Raw genomic sequence first — 23838 nt, forward strand, 5'->3', positions numbered from 1 at the left:
TGCGCACAGTGCGTTGTGTATTTATATACAGTCTAGCTCTGTAAATATGACACTTTAAGTTGTAATATTTTTGTCTCGCCAAAAGTAACCAGGAAGATTCCCACTATGAGATCAGTTTATCAAAATGACGCCTGTACGTAAATCTGATTTTGGTTGTCGGAGATTTCAGACCTCCAGGCTGCTGCTGAGTGCTCTCAGCGCTCTCAGCCTGGACCGGAAGTGGAGGCAGGCCTCACTCACTCACCCTCAGCCTCACTGGGGGGATTGCTGTGTTGATTAAGCTAGCCTAATGTTTCCGTGGCATTTTGATTAACTTTATGATTTAATTCCTTTTGGAGCAAATGTTGGTTTTACAAATCTAACCTTGACGCTTTACGCTACGTTGTTTACTGGTATAGTGCCCGTATAGTGTGGGTAGCGCAGCCTGTAACGTTTCATTTAATATAGCTCAGTGGTAACGTTAGCCTAGCTGCCTAGTCTCGTCTCTGTTAACTATATCCTTACAGCTATATGTTAACAGCTAAGAAAGGAGCTTGTGAAGAACTAACATCCCCACAGTCAAAGCATTTCTCTGAGATATCCATATAAAAACGTTTGTTGCTTTAATACCAACAATAAAACCTCTGTTTATGTGACGCTAACGGCTAACCTGTTAGCGATTAGCTCATGGCTGGTGCTTGCCTACTAGGCTCCATCTGACCCGGGACGGGAGTTAACGTTATAAAACACATTTCCTGGCAGTTGGACAACCTGGTAAGTTCTGAAAATATGTGTATATTATTGTGTTATTCCAGCTATCGTTATTGGTTGTTAAGTTAGTAATATTAAGCCGATAAATAACGAAAAACAGCCGACTAGTGAAAGCGGCTAACGCTATTGCTATGTTGAAAACGCTGGAGTAATTTATAAAACACACATATTTTCGGAACTTACTTCAGTCCCCAACCAACGTTAATTCCTCGCGCACCTTTCGCAAAACAATTTTCTTTTTATTGCGCTCCATTGATATGTCTGGTAGCCACTAGCCAGCACAGCCACCCCGTACCCGTGCTAAGAGCCTCTGTCCCGGCCCACACACCCAGCAGAGCCACCCAGACCTCCAGTCCAGGCAGCGTTACATGAAAGCACAAAGCAGCACTGTGTCCTGTCTATGTCAAACTAACGCTAGTTCTATAATGTGAAGAGCCTGTCCAGCCAATGACGGCTTGAGACTGGCTGCCACAGCTGTCAATCATCCATTTTTATCCCTTTTTATATGTCAAATAACTACTGTAATTTCCGCACTATAAGCCGCACCGGAGTATAAGCCGCAGCAGCAAAATTGCCTGTTTGTTACATATATAAGCTGCACCGGACTATAAGCCACAGGTGTTTTAATGTTTTTTTTTTTTTTTTTTTTTTTTTTTTTTAATTGTGTTTTAATGTTTAATTACCATATGTAAGGGTTCGTGCACAGAGGGGATTGTCGGGAAAGAGATGGCTGTTTGAGGAAGCTCCCATTTATTAACATTTCAACAAAACAACATAACACAACACCACCTGTGTTTTTTTTTACAGTGCACACAGTGTCCGCGGTGTGGTGAAAAGAGGGCAAGAGAGGAAATTAAAACAGAAGTGGATTTATAGTTAGAAAGAGTGCTAAAGAAGAGAGAATTCCGTTTTTTATTTTTTTATTTTAGTTACTCGCAGTACTATTGACCAGTCCAACTCAAAAGATATTCGGCAGTTTCACTTTGAGCTCTTGTTCCGCCGCTGTCCATCAATGGTTATGACGAGTCTCGCTGGGTACAGTACGCCAAAGCGATATCCATTGACTTTAACCTTTTTGATGATGCTGTTGTATGTTGCGCGTTTCTGTTGCACCAACGCGGAGAGGTCCTGCCGGACGAAAAAGCGCGTACCCTTCTGCGGGGAAGAGGCTTCTTCCCCGCAGCCTGGAGGATGAGTTGACGGTCGGGCCAGCGGAGTAGGCGGATGAAGATGGCCCTCGGTGTCAGGCCGGGGTCTGGACGTGGCCGAGGCGCCCGGTGTGCCCTGTCCACTGTGGTTTCTCGCCTTCCTTCAGGTCCAGGATGTAACACAGGATTTTGCCAAGGAAAGCGTCCATGTCACCAATCTCAGCTCCTCTTTTACATTGATCAGGCGAATGTTATTTCTTTTACTCCTGCTGATTAAGTCATCAACCTGCGTGTGCAGGGTTTCGATTTGTTTTTGCATTTTATCCATTTTCGGACTCACTGTGTTGTTTTTGTCCTCCAGTGCGCTGATGCGCTTTTCCGCATTAGAAACTCTGTTCACGGTTGCCTTATTTTCTTTAGTGAGTGAGTGGATGGACTTCTGCACGTTTTCGAACTTGTTTTCAAGCTGCTCAAAACCTCTGAGCGATGTCGGACTTAATCGATAGTGTTTCACGGAGTAAAAGTTAAGCCCAAGCCGTGTATCTCCAGCCTCCAGCAGGTGAGTCATTTCCTCATTCATGGCGGTGATTGCTTCGTCTCTTTTCTTTCTGCTTACTGGTTTTCAGTCTTGTGCTTCTTCCAGCAGACATTCGCCCCACTCTTTAAAGTTATTCAGTTGGTTCTGGTCACCTTATTCATTTTAGATCAGATCGCTAAAACATATTGTTTGGTCTGGTGTAGCAGCTGTCTAGCTGAGCGCCATGTTCCCCGTGATGCCGGTTGATTTCCGCCAAATGATGTCAAGTCAAGTCAAGTCAAATTTTATTTATATAGCACCTTTCATACACAAAGGCAATTCAAGGTGCTTTACAAAAAAATAATCGAAAAAACAAGCAGCAAAGCAATGCACATAAAATGTGCAGATGAAGCTGTGTAACCTGTAAAATCCATCGATTTTGGAGGTCACCGAGTGGCCGTTTGCTGAAAAAATCCATAGATAAGCCGCACCGTTATATAAGCCGCAGGGGCCAAAAAACGGGGAAAAAGCCGCGGCTTATAGTCCGAAATTTACGGTACTTAAAAACAAACTGATCAGAAAAATGACCACTTGCACAGGCATTAGCATGATAATAACTATCTAAAATGATACAAACCACCTTTGGAAAAAAATTATCTGACGTATACTGTGATTATTTCGGTTGTGATTTTCCCATCCACTAACATGGGGAGGCGGGCCTTGTGACCTAATACTGGATTCAACCGCCAGAGCGGCGATCTAACATGCAGCGGCTTCACTGAACGGGACCAGAGCTGCAGGCTTGATCGAGCCAAGCGGCGTGGGGTGCATGGATGTGATGTGGTGTCCCCCGTTTGGTATATGGGATACACCCGTGGCTTTTGAAAAGCTCAAAGCCAGATAAGACTGCCCTCATGGATCTGACAGTTTTTCTTTATGGGAAACGGCAGGCTTGCGAGATACTGTGCTTCCATTACTGCGATAGCGCCGCTGCTGTGGCTACCTTTGAGTTTATTTTTCCACCGCCACTGATAGCAGTGTACACACAGATAGAGTGTACAGTTATTCTGCTGCGAGGCCGAGAGTACGGCAACCATTTTAGGGCATCCTTGTCATTCAAAGGTTTGGCTGTCATTCCTCAGTCTAAGCGTTGTCAGTTGTCATGCCTCCTAGTAAACCATGTCAAGTGTGCTCTGAAACACCTTCAGTCCTCACACGAAAACGCTGTCATTCTTCCTGCATTACTGTTCACTCCTCACACGTCACAATACAGCGTCACTCGTCAGTCATCAGTCCTCACTCATCAGTCCTCACTCGTCAGTCACCAGTCCTCACTCGTCAGTCCTCACTCCTCACTCGTCAGTCATCACTTATCACTCAAACTAGCTGTCAGTCATCACTCCTCATGTCTCACACGAAAACGCTGTCATTTCTCCTGCAACATGCCTCAGTTATCACTCAAACTCATCACACAGAAGAACAACCAAAAACAACGAATGACAGCGTTTTCATGTGAGACGTGAGGAGTGATGACTGACAGCTAGTTTGAGTGATAACTGAGGCATGTTGCAGGAGAAATGACAGCGTTTTCTTGTGAGATGTCAGGAGTGATGACTGACTAGTGATGACTGACGAGTGAGGACTGATGACTGACGAGTGATGACTGACGAGTGATGACTGACGAGTGAGGACTGATGACTGACGAGTGATGACTGACGAGTGATGACTGACGAGTGAGGACTGACGAGTGATGACTGACGAGTGATGACTGACGAGTGATGACTGATGACTGACGAGTGATGCCATATTGTGCGATGGCTGACGTGTGAGGAGTGAAACAGTAATGCAGGAAGAATGACAGCGTTTTCGTCTGAGGACTGAAGGTCCTTAAGAACGCTTAAGGTCCTTACACATCAAGAGCGATGCGAATATACGGCACGAAATTGCGATGCGTGTTTTGACCCACCTGTCAATCACAGCCACAGATAGTGTACACGTCGGAAGGGAATTTCTGAAAAATCGACCATCGTTCGAAAAAATAAATGCCGCAATAACGCTCAGCGAAACTTCGCCGTTGGTATGCACGGTTGCATTGACTGATATAGGTTCGGAAAATATTATTGACATGCGAATGATTCGCACGAAAAAAAGGCCCCCGATGTGTAAGGACCTTTAGACTGAGGAATGACAGCTAAACCTCTGAATGAGGAGGATGCCCTGAAATGGTTGCCGTACGAGAGAATAACTAGGCAAAAAGGAAGACAAGACATACAGTACACACAGCCACGGCCTCTGAGGTGTGCGCTGATCTTGTGTGGTTGAGTGAGAGAGGGAGAGACAGATAGAGACAGAGTGAGAGAGAGTGAGAGAGAGAGAGAGTGAGAGAGAGAGAGAGTGAGAGAGAGAGAGAGAGAGAGCGAGAGAGGTGTTGCAGTGGTGGTAATAGTTGATGGTGAGAAGCTCAAGTGATGGATGTGTTGACAGGCAACTGCCTCAAAGTGGTATAGAGGTGTTAACTTCAAACCCACCCCCACATACTTCACACACTCGTGAGGCACGCACACACACAGATACTCACACACACATATGCAAAGCCTTTCCATCTACCTGAGATCAGACAGGGTTTGGCTTTGGACCTTGTGTCTGTAAATCTCTGTCGTGCGTCTAAAATTAACGGTTGTTGTTGACTCTCCTCTGTCTTGGCTGACAAGTTGTCAGCGCGTGCGTCAATGACACAACAGGGGCTGATTTGCGGGGTCAAATGACTCCCAGTGGGAGCGAGGGGAGGACAGGGTCTCTCTCCCCCCCTGAAGCCACAGTGTTTAAATAAAGCAGCGCCCGCGGCTGACTAACAGCTTTAAACAGATGCAAAGCTCACCTCCAAATCTCCATGCTTCTGCTTCTGCTCTTTTTAAATAGGCAACCTTGTTCACCTGCATTCTCATGTATCACACTGGAATCACGGCCAGGAATGTTAGCTTTATACTTGTCAGCTTTTCAACAGGACTGTTATTTTTATCTGGGAGGTGCAGAATCGTTTTATTGTTTTGGGGGCATTACAGCAACAACCCCCCCCCCCCCCCATCCCCCTCGTCCATGCCCATTTACCAAATGTCTATATGTTTAAATAATCTCTTTCCAGGTTTGCCTAGCAACTGATGAACAAAGTGTTTCTCCTGTCAGTTTTAGTTTTGATTAGCCTTTAAGGCATTATTTGAATTGGAAATGGAAACAGGCTTGATTGCCTTGGGCTGTATTGTTGTGTGGCTGCTGGCCCATGGCTTACGCTCTTATGGTGAGTCAAGTCTGCTGTGCTGACAGGTTCAATGTGCAAAATAAAAAGAAACTAGTACATGACCTTCGCCCTGAAATCCTTTGGCAGCTAAACATAATGTTGTTTAACCTACTGAACAAACATGGTTCTCACTCTGAAAGAGCCCATTTTATCTTGATTATGCTATTGATATCTTTGGTTTCACCTTGACTCGTATACTGTCCTCAATAGAAACGTTTCAGGTAAATGGGACAAATACAGTCCCAGGGATCCCAAACTGCTATCTCCATCCCTACAGGAACATTGTATTCTACATTGAGATCCCCCCCCCTCCCCATGTGTTCAGAAATCAAGTAACTAATTTAGTTTATAAACATAGGATTTTAACTACCTCTATCAGTCTCCAAGGAATTGCTCAATACTGATACGATGACTAAGTTGGCATCGATACCAGATCCAGACTTATTCTAGTTACTGTGTGTATTTCTCTATGTTCACTTTGCTATATTATTCTCCTCACTGTGTTTATTTGTTTATGTTGATTTTGTTATAGCAGTTCATCTTTGCTTGCCCACTCTTTGCACCTATTGCACAGGTGACCATCCTGGAAGTGAGATCTCTCTCTGTCAAGCAGTGTTGTAGCAAGCATGTGTGTGTTCCACCTACATGTGGATCCACCTACAGGTGTGTTCCACCTACATGTGTGTTCCACCTACATGTGTGTTCCACCTACATGTGTGTTCCACCTACATGTGGATCCACCTAGATGTGGATCCACCTAGATGTGGATCCACCTAGATGTGTGTTCCACCTAGATGTGGATCCACCTACATGTGTGTTCCACCTACATGTGGATCCACCTACATGTGGATCCACCTACATGTGGATCCACCTAGATGTGGATCCACCTACATGTGGATCCACCTACATGTGGATCCACCTACATGTGTGTTCCACCTACATGTGTGTTCCACCTACATGTGGATCCACCTACATGTGGATCCACCTACATGTGTGTTCCACCTACATGTGTGTTCCACCTACATGTGGATCCACCTACATGTGGATCCACCTACATGTGTGTTCCACCTACATGTGTGTTCCACCTAGATGTGGATCCACCTACATGTGTGTTCCACCTACATATGGATCCACCTACATGTGGATCCACCTACATGTGGATCCACCTACATGTGGATCCACCTACATGTGTGTTCCACCTGCATGTGTGTTCCACCTACATGTGGATCCACCTACATGTGTGTTCCACCTACATGTGGATCCACCTACATGTGGATCCACCTACATGTGTGTTCCACCTGCATGTGTGTTCCACCTACATGTGGATCCACCTACATGTGTGTTCCACCTACATGTGTGTTCCACCTACATGTGGATCCACCTACATGTGTGTTCCACCTACATGTGGATCCACCTACATGTGGATCCACCTACATGTGGATCCACCTACATGTGTGTTCCACCTACATGTGGATCCACCTACATGTGTGTTCCACCTACATGTGTGTTCCACCTACATGTGGATCCACCTAGATGTGGATCCACCTACATGTGTGTTCCACCTAGATGTGGATCCACCTACATGTGTGTTCCACCTACATGTGGATCCACCTACATGTGGATCCACCTACATGTGTGTTCCACCTACATGTGGATCCACCTACATGTGGATCCACCTACATGTGGATCCACCTACATGTGGATCCACCTACATGTGTGTTCCACCTACATGTGTGTTCCACCTACATGTGTGTTCCACCTACATGTGGATCCACCTACATGTGGATCCACCTACATGTGGATCCACCTACATGTGTGTTCCACCTACATGTGTGTTCCACCTAGATGTGGATCCACCTACATGTGTGTTCCACCTACATATGGATCCACCTACATGTGGATCCACCTACATGTGGATCCACCTACATGTGGATCCACCTACATGTGTGTTCCACCTGCATGTGTGTTCCACCTACATGTGGATCCACCTACATGTGTGTTCCACCTACATGTGTGTTCCACCTACATGTGGATCCACCTACATGTGTGTTCCACCTACATGTGGATCCACCTACATGTGGATCCACCTACATGTGGATCCACCTACATGTGTGTTCCACCTACATGTGGATCCACCTACATGTGTGTTCCACCTACATGTGTGTTCCACCTACATGTGGATCCACCTACATGTGGATCCACCTACATGTGTGTTCCACCTACATGTGGATCCACCTACATGTGGATCCACCTACATGTGTGTTCCACCTACATGTGTTTCACCTACATGTGGATCCACCTACATGTGTGTTCCACCTACATGTGTGTTCCACCTACATGTGGATCCACCTACATGTGTGTTCCACCTACATGTGGATCCACCTACATGTGGATCCACCTACATGTGGATCCACCTACATGTGTGTTCCACCTACATGTGGATCCACCTACATGTGTGTTCCACCTACATGTGTGTTCCACCTACATGTGGATCCACCTACATGTGGATCCACCTACATGTGTGTTCCACCTACATGTGGATCCACCTACATGTGGATCCACCTACATGTGTGTTCCACCTACATGTGTTTCACCTACATGTGGATCCACCTACATGTGTGTTCCACCTACATGTGTGATCCACCTACATGTGGATCCACCTACATGTGTGTTCCACCTACATGTGGATCCACCTACATGTGTTTCACCTACATGTGTGTTCCACCTACATGTGGATCCACCTACATGTGTTTCACCTACATGTGGATCCACCTACATGTGGATCCACCTACATGTGTGTTCCACCTACATGTGGATCCACCTACATGTGTGTTCCACCTACATGTGTGTTCCACCTACATGTGGATCCACCTACATGTGTGTTCCACCTACATGTGTGTTCCACCTACATGTGTGTTCCACCTACATGTGTTTCACCTACATGTGTGTTCCACCTACATGTGGATCCACCTACATGTGGATCCACCTACATGTGGATCCACCTACATGTGTGTTCCACCTACATGTGTTTCACCTACATGTGGATCCACCTACATGTGTGTTCCACCTACATGTGTGTTCCACCTACATGTGTGTTCCACCTACATGTGGATCCACCTACATGTGGATCCACCTACATGTGTGTTCCACCTACATGTGGATCCACCTACATGTGGATCCACCTACAGTACATGTGGATCCACCTACATGTGGATCCACCTACATGTTGATCCACCTACATGTGGATCCACCTACATGTGGATCCACCTACAGTACATGTGGATCCACCTACATGTGGATCCACCTACATGTTGATCCACCTACAGTACATGTGGATCCACGCTCATGTTCAGTAACTCTGGACTTGGACTCGGGTCTCGACTCGGACTTGACTCAGACTCTTCTTTGGTGACTCGGACTCGAACACTTGGGACTCAAGACTCGACTGGGATTGAAGATATGGTGACTTGACAACACTGCTGTCAAGATATGGTGACTTGACAACACTGCTGTCAAGACATTCCCAAGGTTTCTTTTTTCTTGGCCTAATGAGGTTTTTGTGAGAGTTTTTCCTCAGGCCTGAGGTTCGGGGGTGTTGTATTTATTGTTTCAAATTGCTGGCATTGTGAAGCCCTTTAAGCCTGTAACTGTGATTAAGGGCTATGTAGATAAGCTTGACTTGACAGATCTCTGGCACTGTTGACGCTGGCCTGTAATTGACACAAATAATAAAGTGGATTTTTATGATAGAGGAATAAGCCAGCTAATTAGAACAGAGACAACAACAAAAACGTCTAGTGACGAGGTACTATATCACCATGCAGAATACTGTCATAATAACACTGCTTTGCTTTTTTGGCTTGAGAACAAAGTGCCTTGTTGTAACACCAGTCACTCCCTTGAGGCGCTGGCAGTGATTAAGAAATCTGTCAAAACCAAAGGGCTAGCTCGTAGCTCCATTTGTGAAGCCAATCTGGAAGTAACTTAAACCTCCATTCATTCGAATGGCCTGCAGGGGGCGACTCCACTGGCTGCAAAAAGAATTCCAGTTACATGGGAGTGAATGGAAAAATTACCATATTTCTCACTTGAGTAATGATTGATTTGTGGCCCCAGTAAACACTTTCCTAATGAGTTTATGGTCTCAATTGCTAGTTTAAAGTCTTCTTCTAGAGCATGATGTTCGTTTTGTAAATTATGGTCCTATTTTGAATAAAATAGATGATAAAAAAAAAATTGGGGGCGTAATTGACAGGTCCAAAAACCAATGGGCGACATCACGGTGGCTACGCCCATAGATTTTTATGTCTATGATCAAATAAACCCCATTTTGTGTTAGGGGACACTAAAAAGTCATGTTGTGAAAGGTATTTCAGTTTAATTTTGAGCGGTTCTCAGCCCATCATTAGGTATTCGACAGGAGTGTGTTTATTTTCCTCTTTAGGAACAGGAAATCCATGTGCATTTTCAGTGGGATCATCAGCTGAGTGCAGCCTCTCCACAGCCCCGATAACCACACGTTTCTCTTGCCGGTGCCAACTCACGGGCCGAGCAGGCAGGCGCGCAACCAGTATCTTCACTGCTGGGGGTCGCTGAACTGTAATGATCACAACTCACAAGTAAGATGCAGGGACCGGACAAATAGGATTCCCAGAGGGTTTTGTAAGGCGCACAGTGGCATCAGGATGGGTGCAGGCTGAAACAGAGAGAGAGAGACAGAGCCCACTTTGATCAGACACTCACACACTTTAAAGGAGATTTGCCATAGCTGCAGGGCAAGGTAGGGCCGGTTCCCTGAGAGAGAGAGAGAGAGAGAGATAGAGAGATAGAGATAGAGATAGATAGATAGATATCTGGCAGGTGTAGTAGGGCATACAGTAAAGACTAGAGTCTGAGAAAAAGCTCAAGTTCACCCAGAACGGGAGAAGCAATCCCTCCCTGTCTTAATTCTTTATGCATTCATTCAGCTCATTGTAAACACACAGCGATGCGTCCTTTTTCTGCAACTCACACATATTCACCCTCGACTTAAGAGATGCATCTGAAGCACTGAGTGGATATAAGTATCTCCCACCTACACAGAGTGAAACAGCAACATTTTAAAGTGGTGAACATCTGACTTACTCACCACCAGGCTATAAGTGACCTCCGAGTAGAAGTGCTGATCTAGGACCAGTGGTCAGAGTCGCTTTTCCCATCTGATGTTATGATGGTTTAAAAAGCAGGGCCCTGACTGTGGGGCACTCTGCTCCGTTCCCCCTCTCCTCCCTTCTCCCTCTCCTGTCTTCTTATTCTGTTCTCTCTCTCTTGTCTTCCCCCTCCTCTTCTCCTTTCTCCCTCTCTGCTCTCTCTCCTTTCATCTCTTCTCTTATTATGCTTGTTTTATTATGCCTTATATACATTGTTCAAGTCTGTTTATTCATTGTGGTTAGCTAGACCTAGCTAGACAAACTCTGCAAAGTCCTCTGAGACATGCTTGTGAATTAGGGCTATACAAATAAACTTGACTTGACTTGACTAAGCCCATGGATCCATAGGTCCATGGGCTCAATTCTGCATGTATGTTCCCATCCAAGCCGCCTATTGATCGACACCACCGCCTGTGAGTCTTATCTATTGTTGTTAACATGCCATGAACCAGTGTCAGCCACCTCCACATCCCCATGTTTGTCTGTCTCTGCTGTCAACACACTGTCAACAAACTGTAGTAATTCATCTTGTAATGCCAACAGGCCCATTCACTGGTGATTTAGCTGGACGTTAGATGTATCCAGTTGGTACAGTATAGAGTAGACAGTAAGAAGCAGAATTACTAATCTAGACTAGGGCTGGACAATATGGACCAAAAATCATATCTCTGTATTTTTTTAGGCTGAATGGCGATATACAATACAGTATATCCAGGTTTTTTCATACAAAGTGGGCTAAGCCACATATGAGATGTGACGAGCACTTTTTTATTAAAAGAAGGCTCGCCTGACTATTGGTGCTTTCCCAAATTATCAATGAGATTTTTTTAAATAATCATCAGTAATGTGGATATAATGACTAAGTGGGTAAAGGCAAATAATAGAACAGTTAGGACAGTCTGGTAAATTCAAAAAATGACATCACTTTACTGTAATGCAGCCTTTAAAACCAGGAAAAGACAACACTCATGCCACATCACGATATTATGATATCCATAATCTAAGACAATATCTAGTCTAATATCACCATATCGATATAATATCGATATAATACCCAGCCCTAAAAATAATTACTAATCCAGACTCTTCCAGACTAATCCAGACTAATCCAGAGCCCCCCCTTATTTTTAGCCACTTTGTACATATGAGCCCTGAAATGTATATGCAGCTATCTTCACCATGTTGTGCTATTAAACAGCATGATGTTTACCATGTTAAACATCCAGGTATCTCCTATCCCAATGTCTCCTTGCCCTTCTCCCTGTAAGTGAAGGCTGCACCACATGTATGTCTGCCAAATACATGGGAGATAATATATGAGACGTGTGTGTCCATAAGACCACCGTGACTTAACGTTAAGGGCATGTTGGGTACCTCATCTAAAAAAAGACAACCCACATCCACCCGCCCCTCTTCTCCACCCCCCACCCCCCAACTCCATCCTATTTTTTTTCCTTCTAAAATAAAATCAGCTGTCACTGGATGCCAGGGCCTCACTGAGCTGTGGAGCGCACTGCTGGAGCTGGTCTCCAAGCCTCGCTGTCTCTCTGCCCAGGATTGGCTTGCTGTTGCTGGGTTAAGGCTGGGTGAAGCAGACCCCCCCTCATCACTTTACTTCACTGGAGACCCAAGGCCCTTTCTATTCTGTTGGATTCTATTGTGAAGTAAAGAGTGAACTACACGCTTTAAAAAGAAAGGTGAGCTACGCATGTGGATTGTCAGCATTTCAAGGTTGGCTCTTGTTGTGTAACTACTGACGTAAGCCCTACTCGTCAATACAGCTTCATCCCAGCGATGACCTACAGTACACAAGTAACAAGAGGCAGGGAGACTTAAAGGAGATTGAAAATGATAGATGACATTTTTGGTTGATAGTGAAATGGTGTGATGTACCCAGGGTCAGCAGTCTCGAGATATCTTTGTCATAAAATCAGAAATGAGTTATTTAAATTGTTTTGCGACATCTGGCGCTGTGGCTTCTTAAAGAATGAGATATGGTATTACGGCGTGTTTCCATTAGGATTTGTGGATTGTCATAAAACATGCATGTCTTCTTCCTGCTTCCTGCGACCAGACGTAACCGGCAGGCAGCTAGCTGATTATTCTGGAAGCAGAGCAAATTGAAGACACATGTGCTTAGCCTAGCATAAGGAAGCACTTGAGGGCAATCCGGTTTCCATGTAAAGAACTTTGGATAGATTTGACAGCTCAATTATTGGGCCTGTTACCTGTCATGTAAGGAACGAATCGCCCTCCACGGCTGACATTTCAATTAGTGTTGCTCTTTTTTGCCTCTCCTGTCAGCCCTCGCCAGCCTAAGGCTCAGGTCAGAAAGTAGTGAAGGGGAAATTGGTGGATTTTGGCTTCTATTGTGAAGGGAGGGCAGGGAGAGGGGAGACACCTCTGATTAGGGGACAGCATCTGCTTGACACAGATCTATGAGTGGCTGAAACGCTGTCTCTCTCTCTCTCTTTCTAACACCCATTCTGTTGTCTCTCTCCCTTCACGGCTGATCACTTAAGTGCAGGCAGTGGCGAGGCGGTAGTGACAGCGAGGTCAGAAGCCCTCAATATAGTCTGGGCTCCCAGACAATTGGAGATCTCCATCTACCAATCCTCTGGGAACTCCTTGTCAAAAGTTGTTGTTTGGATGGCGGCGAGAACGTCCGCTAAAAAATCAAATACCCCTTTGTCAAGGACACACTTTTGTATTTTTTTGGGATAGGGACAATGCCATCCAACGTACCAGTAGTTTAAATACAGAGCATGAAACGAAGCATGATGTGCTGCACAGAGTTGATAGCTATTGCTAATATCAACTCTTGCTGGAAATGATGCTCTCTGCTATAGAGCCGCCCTAAAGACATTGGATTGGTTCTGCCATGCATTGTTTTCCCAGATTTTTCTCCCATTTTCTCCCCAATTGCACTCGGCCAATCCCCCTGCTGTCCCGGTCATTGCCCCACCCCCTCTGTCGATCTGGGGAGAGCCGTAGACTAGCACATGCTTCCTGACAGCGAGGAGTTTCACATAGCACGTAGCGCGTGGGAGGATGAAGCTATTCCCCCCAGTTCCCCTCCCCCCTGAACAGGCGCCCCAACCGACCAGAGGAGGCGCTAGCGCAGCGACCAGTACTTATACCCCACCGGCTTCCCACCCGCAGACACAGCCAATTGTGTCTGTAGGAACATCTGACCAAGCCGGAAGTACCGCTATGGGGAATTGAACCCCGGCCCCCACGGTGGTAGGCAAGTGCTTCTACCTCTACACTACCCAGACTCCCTCATGCAGTTTTTTCTTAGCTCTCAAATGGTTTCAACCCAGTTTGAACGCTGAAAGCTGGAGAAAGTGCTCAGTCTCTAGTTGAGCCATTCGGATAGAGACTGAGAACTGAGTCTAGTCTCAATATAGCTGCCGAGTCGCGCATACCGGCAGCACGCCTCTCCCCCCGCCGACTTTTCCCGGCCCTCCCTATCACTGGTGCCAGCTGAAAGCATTGCTGCTGTGAAGAGATTAGGCGTTAATACTGAACCCCTCTGGAAAAGAGAAAACCTAATATTAATAGTCACCAAATGGCGGTCCATGGTGAAGGCCGTCACACTGATATCTCAGTGTAAACAGGTCCATGGTGAAGGCCGTCACACTGATATCTCAGTGTAAACAGGTCCATGGTGAAGGCCATCACACTGATATCTCAGTGTAAACAGGTCCATGGTGAAGGCCGTCACACTGATATCTCAGTGTAAACAGGTCCATGGTGAAGGCCATCACACTGATATCTTAGTGTAAACAGGTCCATCGTGAAGGCCATCACACTGATATCTCAGTGTAAACAGGTCCTGTTTACACAGGTCCAGGGTGAAGGCCGTTACACTGATATCTCAGTGAAAACAGGTCCATGGTGAAGGCCGTTACAATGATATCTCAGTGAAAACAGGTCCATGGTGAAGGCTGTCACACTGATATCTCAGTGTAAACAGGTCCATAGTGAAGGCCGTCACACTGATATCTCAGTGTAAACAGGTCCATAGTGAAGGCCGTCACACTGATATCTCAGTGTAAACAGGTCCATGGTGAAGGCTGTCACACTGATATCTCAGTGAAAACAGGTCCATGGTGAAGGCCGTCACTCTAGCTGTGTTTCCTTTACCCTCAGAAATGCGTAAAATCTAAATATCGCAATAAAAATCGGGTAATGGAAACACGTAAATTTAGAAAAACCTCCCAAATATCGCAAAAAGTGTTTGCGCTCTCATGAGGTGGTTTTTCAGACGTGTCGATATAGCAGCATATCGCTAAAGTGTAATGGAAACACATTTTCCGCATTTGCACGTCATGTAACCCTAGTGACCAAAATATTACATAGGCTAGATTCTAGCCTATGTAATATAGGCCGCTAGAACATAGAAATACAATAATTATCATTCAATCATCATTCATGCTGTCAGGACTGTTGACCAACTTGCATCTATCCATCCAGCTGCAAGGAGTGAGTTGAACTTGATACGCAAATCATATGGAAACCTATTTATACTAAGCCTGGTGGGTCTGTGTCTGTAACATGGTGTCATTCATTCACCAAATAAAATAAAATAAATTACAAAAACTGTTTTACTGACTCATAATATATTTAAGCAATATAGCATGAGAGCCAGTGTGTTGTGGCTCTCATGCCTGCGGCCTCGTGGGATAACAGCTGATCAGCGGGATATATGCCACAACACACGCTGCTCGAGTGCTATATTGCTTTTATAAAACGGTTTCCAAGTATGATAATATAATAATAATAATAATACTATAAGTCCGACTGGCATGTCATTCTGATAGTCAGTTGAAACACTACTGTAAGGCGGGACCGCAAGAACGTGCGGGTGATTTGATTGGATCGTTCTGGAGACTGAAGTTGACATTGGCCAATCCTGGCGCTTGCTGAGAAGCTGAGAGCTTTCTGGAAAGCCCGACACGCAGCTCGAGCGCAGCGCTGCATTCTCAGCGCTTGCTGAGAAGCTGAGAGCTTTCTGCAAAGCCCGACACCAACTAACGTTACGGGGTTAAATGCGGGGTTAACAGCCTTTTTTTTGCAAAGAAGAGATTAGCCCGCGTCTATTCTTGTACAAAACATAATTTTCTGCGAAGTATTAGTAAAGTTATAAGTGAAGATCGATTCACAAGGATCTGACAGCTGTCTCCGCCATTTGTTTTTTCTACATTGTCATTTGAGGTAACCAAAGCCTTTTAGTAAGAGAGTTGCATGGCCATGGGTTATGAGTTGCGTGGCCATGGGTTATGAGAGTGGGTTACGGGATTTATATGATGGCTGTGAACCAATCAGATTGCTTGATTTGAGAGAGCCGTTTTATAAATATCCATTATTACACGTTTAAATGCTGTTTATGAGGATTAATGGGCGATTTATGTTGTAAAATGTGGGCGCATGGGATTGTGGGTAATATTTTGGTCAGGGGTAGACTAATATTTTGGTCACTGGCACCATCTACTGGATGATAATGGAACATGGATCGATGATTTGTTTTTTTAGATGTTTTGTCCGAGCTGCCTTCGTCTTGTTTTAAATAGTCACGGCAGCAGCGGCAGCAACCGAAATCACAACACCAAGGAGGTTACGCAGTAGGCCGTCCATCTTCCTTAAAGTGGAGTCTCGCGAGAAGAGATTTTATGAGATTCTACGAGATCTCGGAGACGGGACTTCAAACTCAACTTCAATGGAAACGCCTGCAAGTCGCAATTGTACTTTGTCAAAATTGTATAAATATCGCAATTATTTTGCGAAAAACTAATGGAAACACAGCTACTGATATCTCAGTGTAAACAGTTCCATGGTGAAGGCCGTCACACTGATATCTCAGTGGAAACAGAGACTATTAGAGAGGGGCGTCTTAGGCATTAGGCATCGTGGTCGAGATCCATTAATAATGCAAATTAAACATCCGCTGGCGCCTGCGCTAATTAAGCGTTAGTCTGGTGCCAGCGTGAGGGAGACGCAGGGAAGGACTCGCGCGCTCTCATTAGAAGTCCTTGAATCTGGAGTCTGACCTTGTTCTCGCTCATCTCTTTATTTTTGTCCCTCTCTCTCAATCTATCTATCTCCCTGTTACAGGGAACATCTCTCTCCCTGTTACAGGGAACATGACTCTGCAGACAGAGCCCCTTTATAAAAAGGAAACGCTTTCTGTTTTTTGGAGGGAGCCACTCCTACTCCCCCCTTCTCCACTCCCCGGAGCCTGTGTTACCTCACCTCCATGCTATGGGAGCTTTGCAGACAGCATACCTTCTCGGAGGCCGGAGATATCCAAGCCGCTGTTGTCACCGCTCTCTGGCATCAGGACGCCTTGGTCTGTCTAACCCCTGGACCGTGACGCTAACTCTTATCCCCGGGTGATAAATGAGGGCATTATCCTTGTGTTTCGGTCTTAAACGGGCATAGGGTTACAGCGCGGCCTCAGGTGTTGAGTGTCTGACCCATATTTATAGGATGTGGCGGGTAAAAAACTCCCCGCTTATTTTTGGACGTTGCCGTCTCTCGGTCATCCCCCCTCACTCTTGTCTATTTCTTCTCCCTGCCAGGTTATTGGTTACACTAACATGCCGGGCATAGCAGAAAGCTAAAATTGGGGGCGGTTGTCATGGTTTTGTCACATGACGTCTGAATTACTTTGGACCTGACTCATGTGAGAAATCATGTGGTTTTACCTAGCAGATGCTGCTTTGAGTGAGATCAAACCAGTAGGGGTCACTGGCCAGTTCCTTATGATCAATCTATAGATTCCAGGATGGGCTAAATCAAGCCGCTGTATTCATAGGCGTTCTATAAGCGGGCTGAGGAAGGCGTTAACATAGCTTTGCTCTGCAGAGCGGGGCACGAACGGCATGCACTATACCAATTGCACCGAAGCTATTACTACCCCCTGTAGTACTATGGCAGCATAGGGACCTTCATCAGACCCGTATGCAGGAAATCCATTTTCAAAGTATACATCAATCAATTCGGAAGTAGCACCAATAACGGAGTTCTGCCGCTGCACGAGGAAATGTGTAAGCGCCCGGTGCAAAAACAACTACAGTAGGAGGTGGATTTGAAAATGTTAAAAGGTTACGAGGTGAGTATCTAATGAGAGAAAATCATGTCTATTTAGGGTCTCTTTTCATCCAGCGGTGCTGTTACCCAGAGAGAGCGAACATGCTACAGGCTAAAAGGTCCAGTGTGGGTGTACGCCGAGCCGCAACGCAGCCTTCTCACTTGCTTAATGAAGCTTTGTAGCACAGAAAAGTCAAATGTAAAATCAATGGTGGACTGTAATTGGCTATCCGCGGGGATGAGCAGAGCAATATGAAGAATCATAAAGCCGCTCGCTGATTGATGACGTTTCACTTGGGCTGCATGTCAACATTGGTTAAGGATGGCCTCCGTCCGCCTCTGGCCACATCTTGCTTTAAAGATCTATCTATCTAGAACTTTCCACGGGTGCGTATCGAGTTGGGATGGGGGCTTTCGGTCTTTTCGTGGCATTTATGGTCAGAAGAAGGAATGTGGTATTGATTAAAAAAAGTTTGCTATAAAACTTCAGACATCAAGTCTCCACTTCTGTTACATCGGCTAATTTGCTATCTCCAGTTACATGGTGTAAATCTGTCAGCCGTATAATTAAAGCAGCCATGATTGCGTAATATTATAGTGAGGGTAATGTTCCCTCTAAAGCAGCTAAATGAAAATCTATTGCATTGACTGTTTGAAATGACGCCCCAACCTGTTGAAGTCATAAGGAAAATCTCTCATACCTCATTGCGTTTATAAAACTGTCCCATAAGTCCACTTAATAACTGGCGAGACTGGCAAGCTGTGTCTTATCCTTATTGACCCGCCTGAAGAATAATGAGAAGCTGGCAAATATCAGCAGGTCTCTTGAGACATTGAGAGGCACTTGCAGAACTTTCAACATTAATCATACTGTGTCTAACACACATTTATCAATTACATGCAAATGACTGTTCCACATGCGTAGGCTTCCAGGAAGACATGATCTAAGGATGCACATATAAGTAGAGGGCGTTCATGTCTTACAATGCAAAAAACAGTAGAAAGCTGTAAATGATTTTCTTAATTCATTAATTTATTATTTGTAGTTCTAATGACAATTTTATTTGAATTAGGAATCTCGCACGCTATGCGCGCTCGATTTCTATGGTGGAGACTCTGGACTGACAGACAGACACCGCCCACTCCACCTAGGTGCCATCGTGCAACTGTGAGCCATCGGCTCATTCTACATCACAGTTGCTCGAGTGACATCACTGATGACATCACAATTGCTCAAGTGACATCACTGATGACATCACAATCGTGACAGACACCACCACCCACTTAGCCAATCTTAACTAAGAAGATGAAGTAGACAAAGGGGGTGATCGTACAGAATGTAGAGAAACAGTGGATGGATAAATCCAGAAGGAGGTGGCAATGCAACATAAAGGATGCCAACTGCCATAAAACACCAAAGAAGAAGAAGAAGAAGAAGTAGACAAAGGAGACAGAGTAGCCTTCAAGCAGGGGCATCACCATAGAAACCTGAGGTGAGGTGGCTCACGGGTCCTCCTACTGTGGCATGATAATTATGCCATAGTAGTCAAATGATCTCACTGCACTGGCAGATAATCTTACTGGTGATGACATGTCTCTTGACACATGCCAAATATGTAACCTTGCGAGGCAGCTGGATTTGCATGCAATGATGAGGAAGCTACGGGCGGGCTTTAGGTGTGACGCCAGTGAGAGCGAAGCCATGATAGACGTGATAGACAGATGGGTCATCCAATCACCTAACTTTGGAGAAAACTGTTGCGCCTTTGTTTGTCCCTTGTTCTGGTTTGGCTGCAGGTGCGGTGGTCCAGAGGAAATGAAGGAAAGCTGACAGAATAGACTCGATCACTCGATGAATTTTCGCAAGTCTCAGTCTAAGGAGTCTTCCTTAAATTACTATGCAGTGAGCGAGTCTATTCTGTCAGCTTTCCTTCATCCAATCACCTGCCAGGTATTTTCTGAAGGTGCCTGCCCTTTGAAACCGTTTCCCGAGCGACTCGTTCCCAGATGGTTATGAGAAAACGAACCATCTGACAGCGTCAGGTTAGCCAATATGACTTCTTTCAATAAATCATCATAAAACTAGTCTCGCTGGCCAGCCTCCTCTCCCTTCCGTCTGAGGAGTCTGGCGCCGCAGGTCTCCATAGTGGGATTGTGATGGGCGGCGCTTACCGGCAGTGCCCTTGGAAAATAGTTTTCAACAATCCAACTTGCCGTTTTCAGAATGTAGCAACGAGCTAGCATGTAGGTTTCTGCCGTTAGCTTGCTAGCTAGTTAGCGTTGTTGTTTCCACTGAGGCGGCAGGGCACTATTTACAGCGACACACAGGGAGGAGGGAGCGGAAGCCGCTCTGATTGACATGGTCGGAGCCAATGACAGAGTTTGTAATAAGCCGGGAGCGGACATCCGGCTGCCTAGTCGCTCCAATGGGAGAGCAGCTGTAGAGCAGGGGAGGGTTTATCCCTGTTGCCTGTTTCCGTGGTGCCAGACTCCTCGGACGGAAGGGAGAGGAGGCTGGCCAGCGAGACTATCATAAAACAGCCAAGAAAATTCTGAAACAAGAAACTTTCCACAGGATAATTTCACTTTTACCCAGTAAATGTCCTAAACAAGTTACAAAAAGTCAAATATTTTACGAAGGAAATGTCCTCAACAAGTTACAAAAATAAACTTTCCACAAGAAAAATTAAGCCTCGCGTTAGTTCATTCGAGACACGGAAGTCATACGCTATGCCCCAGCTGTATCCAGCTGTCAGCCGCTGATTGGATCATTCAACCACAGCCATTCTCACAATAAGGCGGTCCGCTTAAATACGGCCTCCTCTCTGCTCCACAAATGCTGCCTCACACTGCTGCTGCTGGCAATGCTTTGCCTCCACCACCCCAGCCTCCACCTTTATAGCTCAGTCTGCTTGGCTCAAAGGCTAATCATGTATTCTAGCACTAGAGTCTGCATGGCTCAAATACTTTTACCAAGTAAATGTCCTCAACAAGTTACAAAAAGTCAAATACTTTGAAACTCATGACAATTATCTGCCAGTGTGCAGTAATATGATTTCACACAAACAAAATCCTAAAATGAGGTTGAGAAGTCTGGATTTTAGAGGTTGGTCAATTCTGCAGTGTTAAGTGTGTGTGTGTGTGTGTGTGTGTGTGTGTGTGTGTGTGTGTGTGTGTGTGTGTGTGTGTGTGTGTGTGTGTGTGTGTGTGTGTGTGTGTGTGTGTGTGTGTGTGTGTGTGTGTGTGTGTGTGTGTGTGTGTGTGTGTGTGTGTGTGTGTGTGTGTGTGTGTGTGTGTGTGCGTGCGCGTGTGCGCGCGTGCATGCGTGTGCGTGTGTGTGTGTAGCTGCAGGCAGCCCAAGCGGACAGCCCAACGGGACCCCCAGCGCAGAGGAGCAGGAGCTTGAGTCGGTGTCGGTGAAAGAGCGGCGGGCCATGTACCAGGCTGCCGTGTCCAAGAAGGAACCCTCCTCTGCTGCGGTAAGACGATACTTCCACAAGGATGTAAGCAGAACCAGAGCTGAGGATATGCAGGCAGCCACAGAGACGGCAGACAAACACATACATGGACTAACGGACGAGGGCACATGGCAACACATGGTTAGAAAGTCATGGCACATAACACCATCACATCAGTGGGATTTTTAAGCGGACCTCTGGACAGAATGTTTTGCAGCAAATGAGAGGGACTGGTGTTTGGGGTACTAAGTAGGCCAAGGTCATTTATCATTTCTTTACAGATTATGAAAGTGCAGATTATAAACTTTCAAATGATGTGCCATCTGAAATCTGAAAATAATTGAAGAAGATATGCTTATTGGAATGTTTGTACTCCTAAAAGCAACATTCAGAGAAAATCAGCCTGAAAGTTGGTGAGCAAGCTTAGTTTGCCCTGAACAAACTTAGTTTGCTTGCAAATTAGAAGTATTTAGTGCTCCTAAAGCTGTTGTTTGAGTGCGTTATTCAACATCTAAACTTGTGTAATATGAAAAAAGTGAACCCTCCCCCCAAAAAAACAACAACAACTTTTATCTTGATTTGTGTGATTTAACAATTGCCTATAGTACCTGTTACTCCTTTCAGCAGAACCCACGCAGAGCGCACAAAGCCATGTCCTCAAACCTCATTTACCTTTTCTCTCAAAAACAAACACATTTCTGAATAGGCCTTAGTCTTTAGTGAGGCTTTGAAAAGCCTCCATGCATGTATGCACCAATACGTCAATTTGTGAGCATACTCAGCCAAGGCCATTATACTGTAAGTACTGTAAGCCCCATTTGTAAAACAAAGCCCTGTGAACTGGAACATTCTTGTTCTTGGCCTGTAAATCATCTACTATTCGATTACAGCTTAATAGAGCTAACAAATGAAAATGTTGCTCTTATCTGTTTTGCGTGATAGAGGGATGCAAAATGGCACACAGCTATCAGCTATGCTTCTTAATGTTGTGCTTGATATCTAAACACTTAACATTGATGATCCTTGATGGCTCTAGGCTTTAGCTTCTGTCATCTTACTTCCTAAGAACTACTTTTAAATGCTGAATGTTGGATACCAGAGGCATCCGTGTAGTGCAGTGGTAGATTCCCCGCCTACAAACACGAGGGTCGCCGGTTCGAGCCCCCGTGCTTCGTCCGACTTGGTCGGGCGTGTCTGCGGGTGGGAAGTCTGATTAAGGGTATGTGTCCTGGTCTTTGCACTAATGCCTCCTCTGGTCAGTAAGGGCACCTGCTTGGGGGGAGCGGAACTGGGGGGAATAGCGTGTGCGTGATCCCTCCACGTGCTACCTCACTGTCAGGTGAAAAGAAGCGGCTGGCAACTGCACATTTATCGGAGGAAGCATCTTCTACAACTCTCCCCAGATCAGCAAAGGGGGTGGAGCAATGACCCGGACAGCAGGGGAAAGAAAATAATGTTAGATAAGGAGATATTCTCTTAAAGTCGAACTGAACCTGTTCGTCGCGTGCGTCGCAGTCCGTTTCAGACTGAAAACATAACTTGTCTGAGATCACAGGTTGAGAGGCGGGTCATACTGTAGTAATATGTCGATGATTTTATTTGACAATTCTGGGGACTGGATTGGGCTTTGGTCAATCCTGGCGTGTTCCGCCTCCAAATCGAGTGGGATTCAGCGTGTGTTGTGGCGCTCTCCTCGGGAAGAGCCCGCGAGGTTAGTGGCTGAGTGGAGCTCAGCGAGCTGCAGGCAGCCAGCTGCCTTCGTGTTGCCGAGCGGAGAGTGCAGCCCGTCGGCCTGGAATCTCCGAGGGGCGACCCCTGACAACCAGCAGGCTCTCAAGCGCGCGCCTTTATCGCTGCTGTAAATATGATATTCCTGGAATGCGCGTTTTAACGAGCCAGTTACATTTCTTTGCATTCTTAGACATTACCGTTTTTGTTTTTTGTTCATGTTTCATACAATTGGCCAAGTTAGTAGTTAGTTTATGGGATAGGAATTCTGCCAGATGACAGGCACTAGGCGTCATTTTCTCTTTCTTTTGGAAGAGAAAATTATCCTGAAATGAAGTTTGAAATTTGATTGACAGCTGCCATGTCGTGATATGATTGGTTGAAATGGGGTAGAAATTTGATAGTACTAGGTGACGTCAGCAAACTGTAGATTACTGTTATCAATGGTCTTGAAAAATGAACTTTTGATGTGAAAAAGTGTGAAAAACTAAAGAAATTAGATTTTTGTGATTTTTTTTGCATACATTATTAAATAGGTGCACTGCATACCCAGGTATTTGAACTAAAAGAAAAGAAAAGTCATTTTTGGGTTCAGCTCGTCTTTAACCCCAGCATCATGTCCAGTCCTTGAATCTAGCAGCATCTCTGTGGCCTCCTC

General features: G+C 45.5%; 1 protein-coding gene across 1 annotated transcript in view; it reads left to right on the forward strand.

The window, feature by feature from the left end:
- The window catches only part of xirp2a (xin actin binding repeat containing 2a), a 92582-nt gene that overhangs the window by 48164 nt on the left and 20580 nt on the right, over positions 1-23838 (forward strand). The window contains exon 3 of the mRNA XM_083633117.1: positions 21340-21473. Within this exon, the coding sequence (XP_083489243.1) occupies positions 21340-21473 (134 nt within the window). The remainder of the gene's footprint in view (positions 1-21339; positions 21474-23838) is intronic.

The sequence above is a fragment of the Poromitra crassiceps genome, assembly GCF_964638095.1.
Source record: "Poromitra crassiceps genome assembly, chromosome: 3".
Classification (NCBI taxonomy): domain Eukaryota; kingdom Metazoa; phylum Chordata; class Actinopteri; order Beryciformes; family Melamphaidae; genus Poromitra; species Poromitra crassiceps.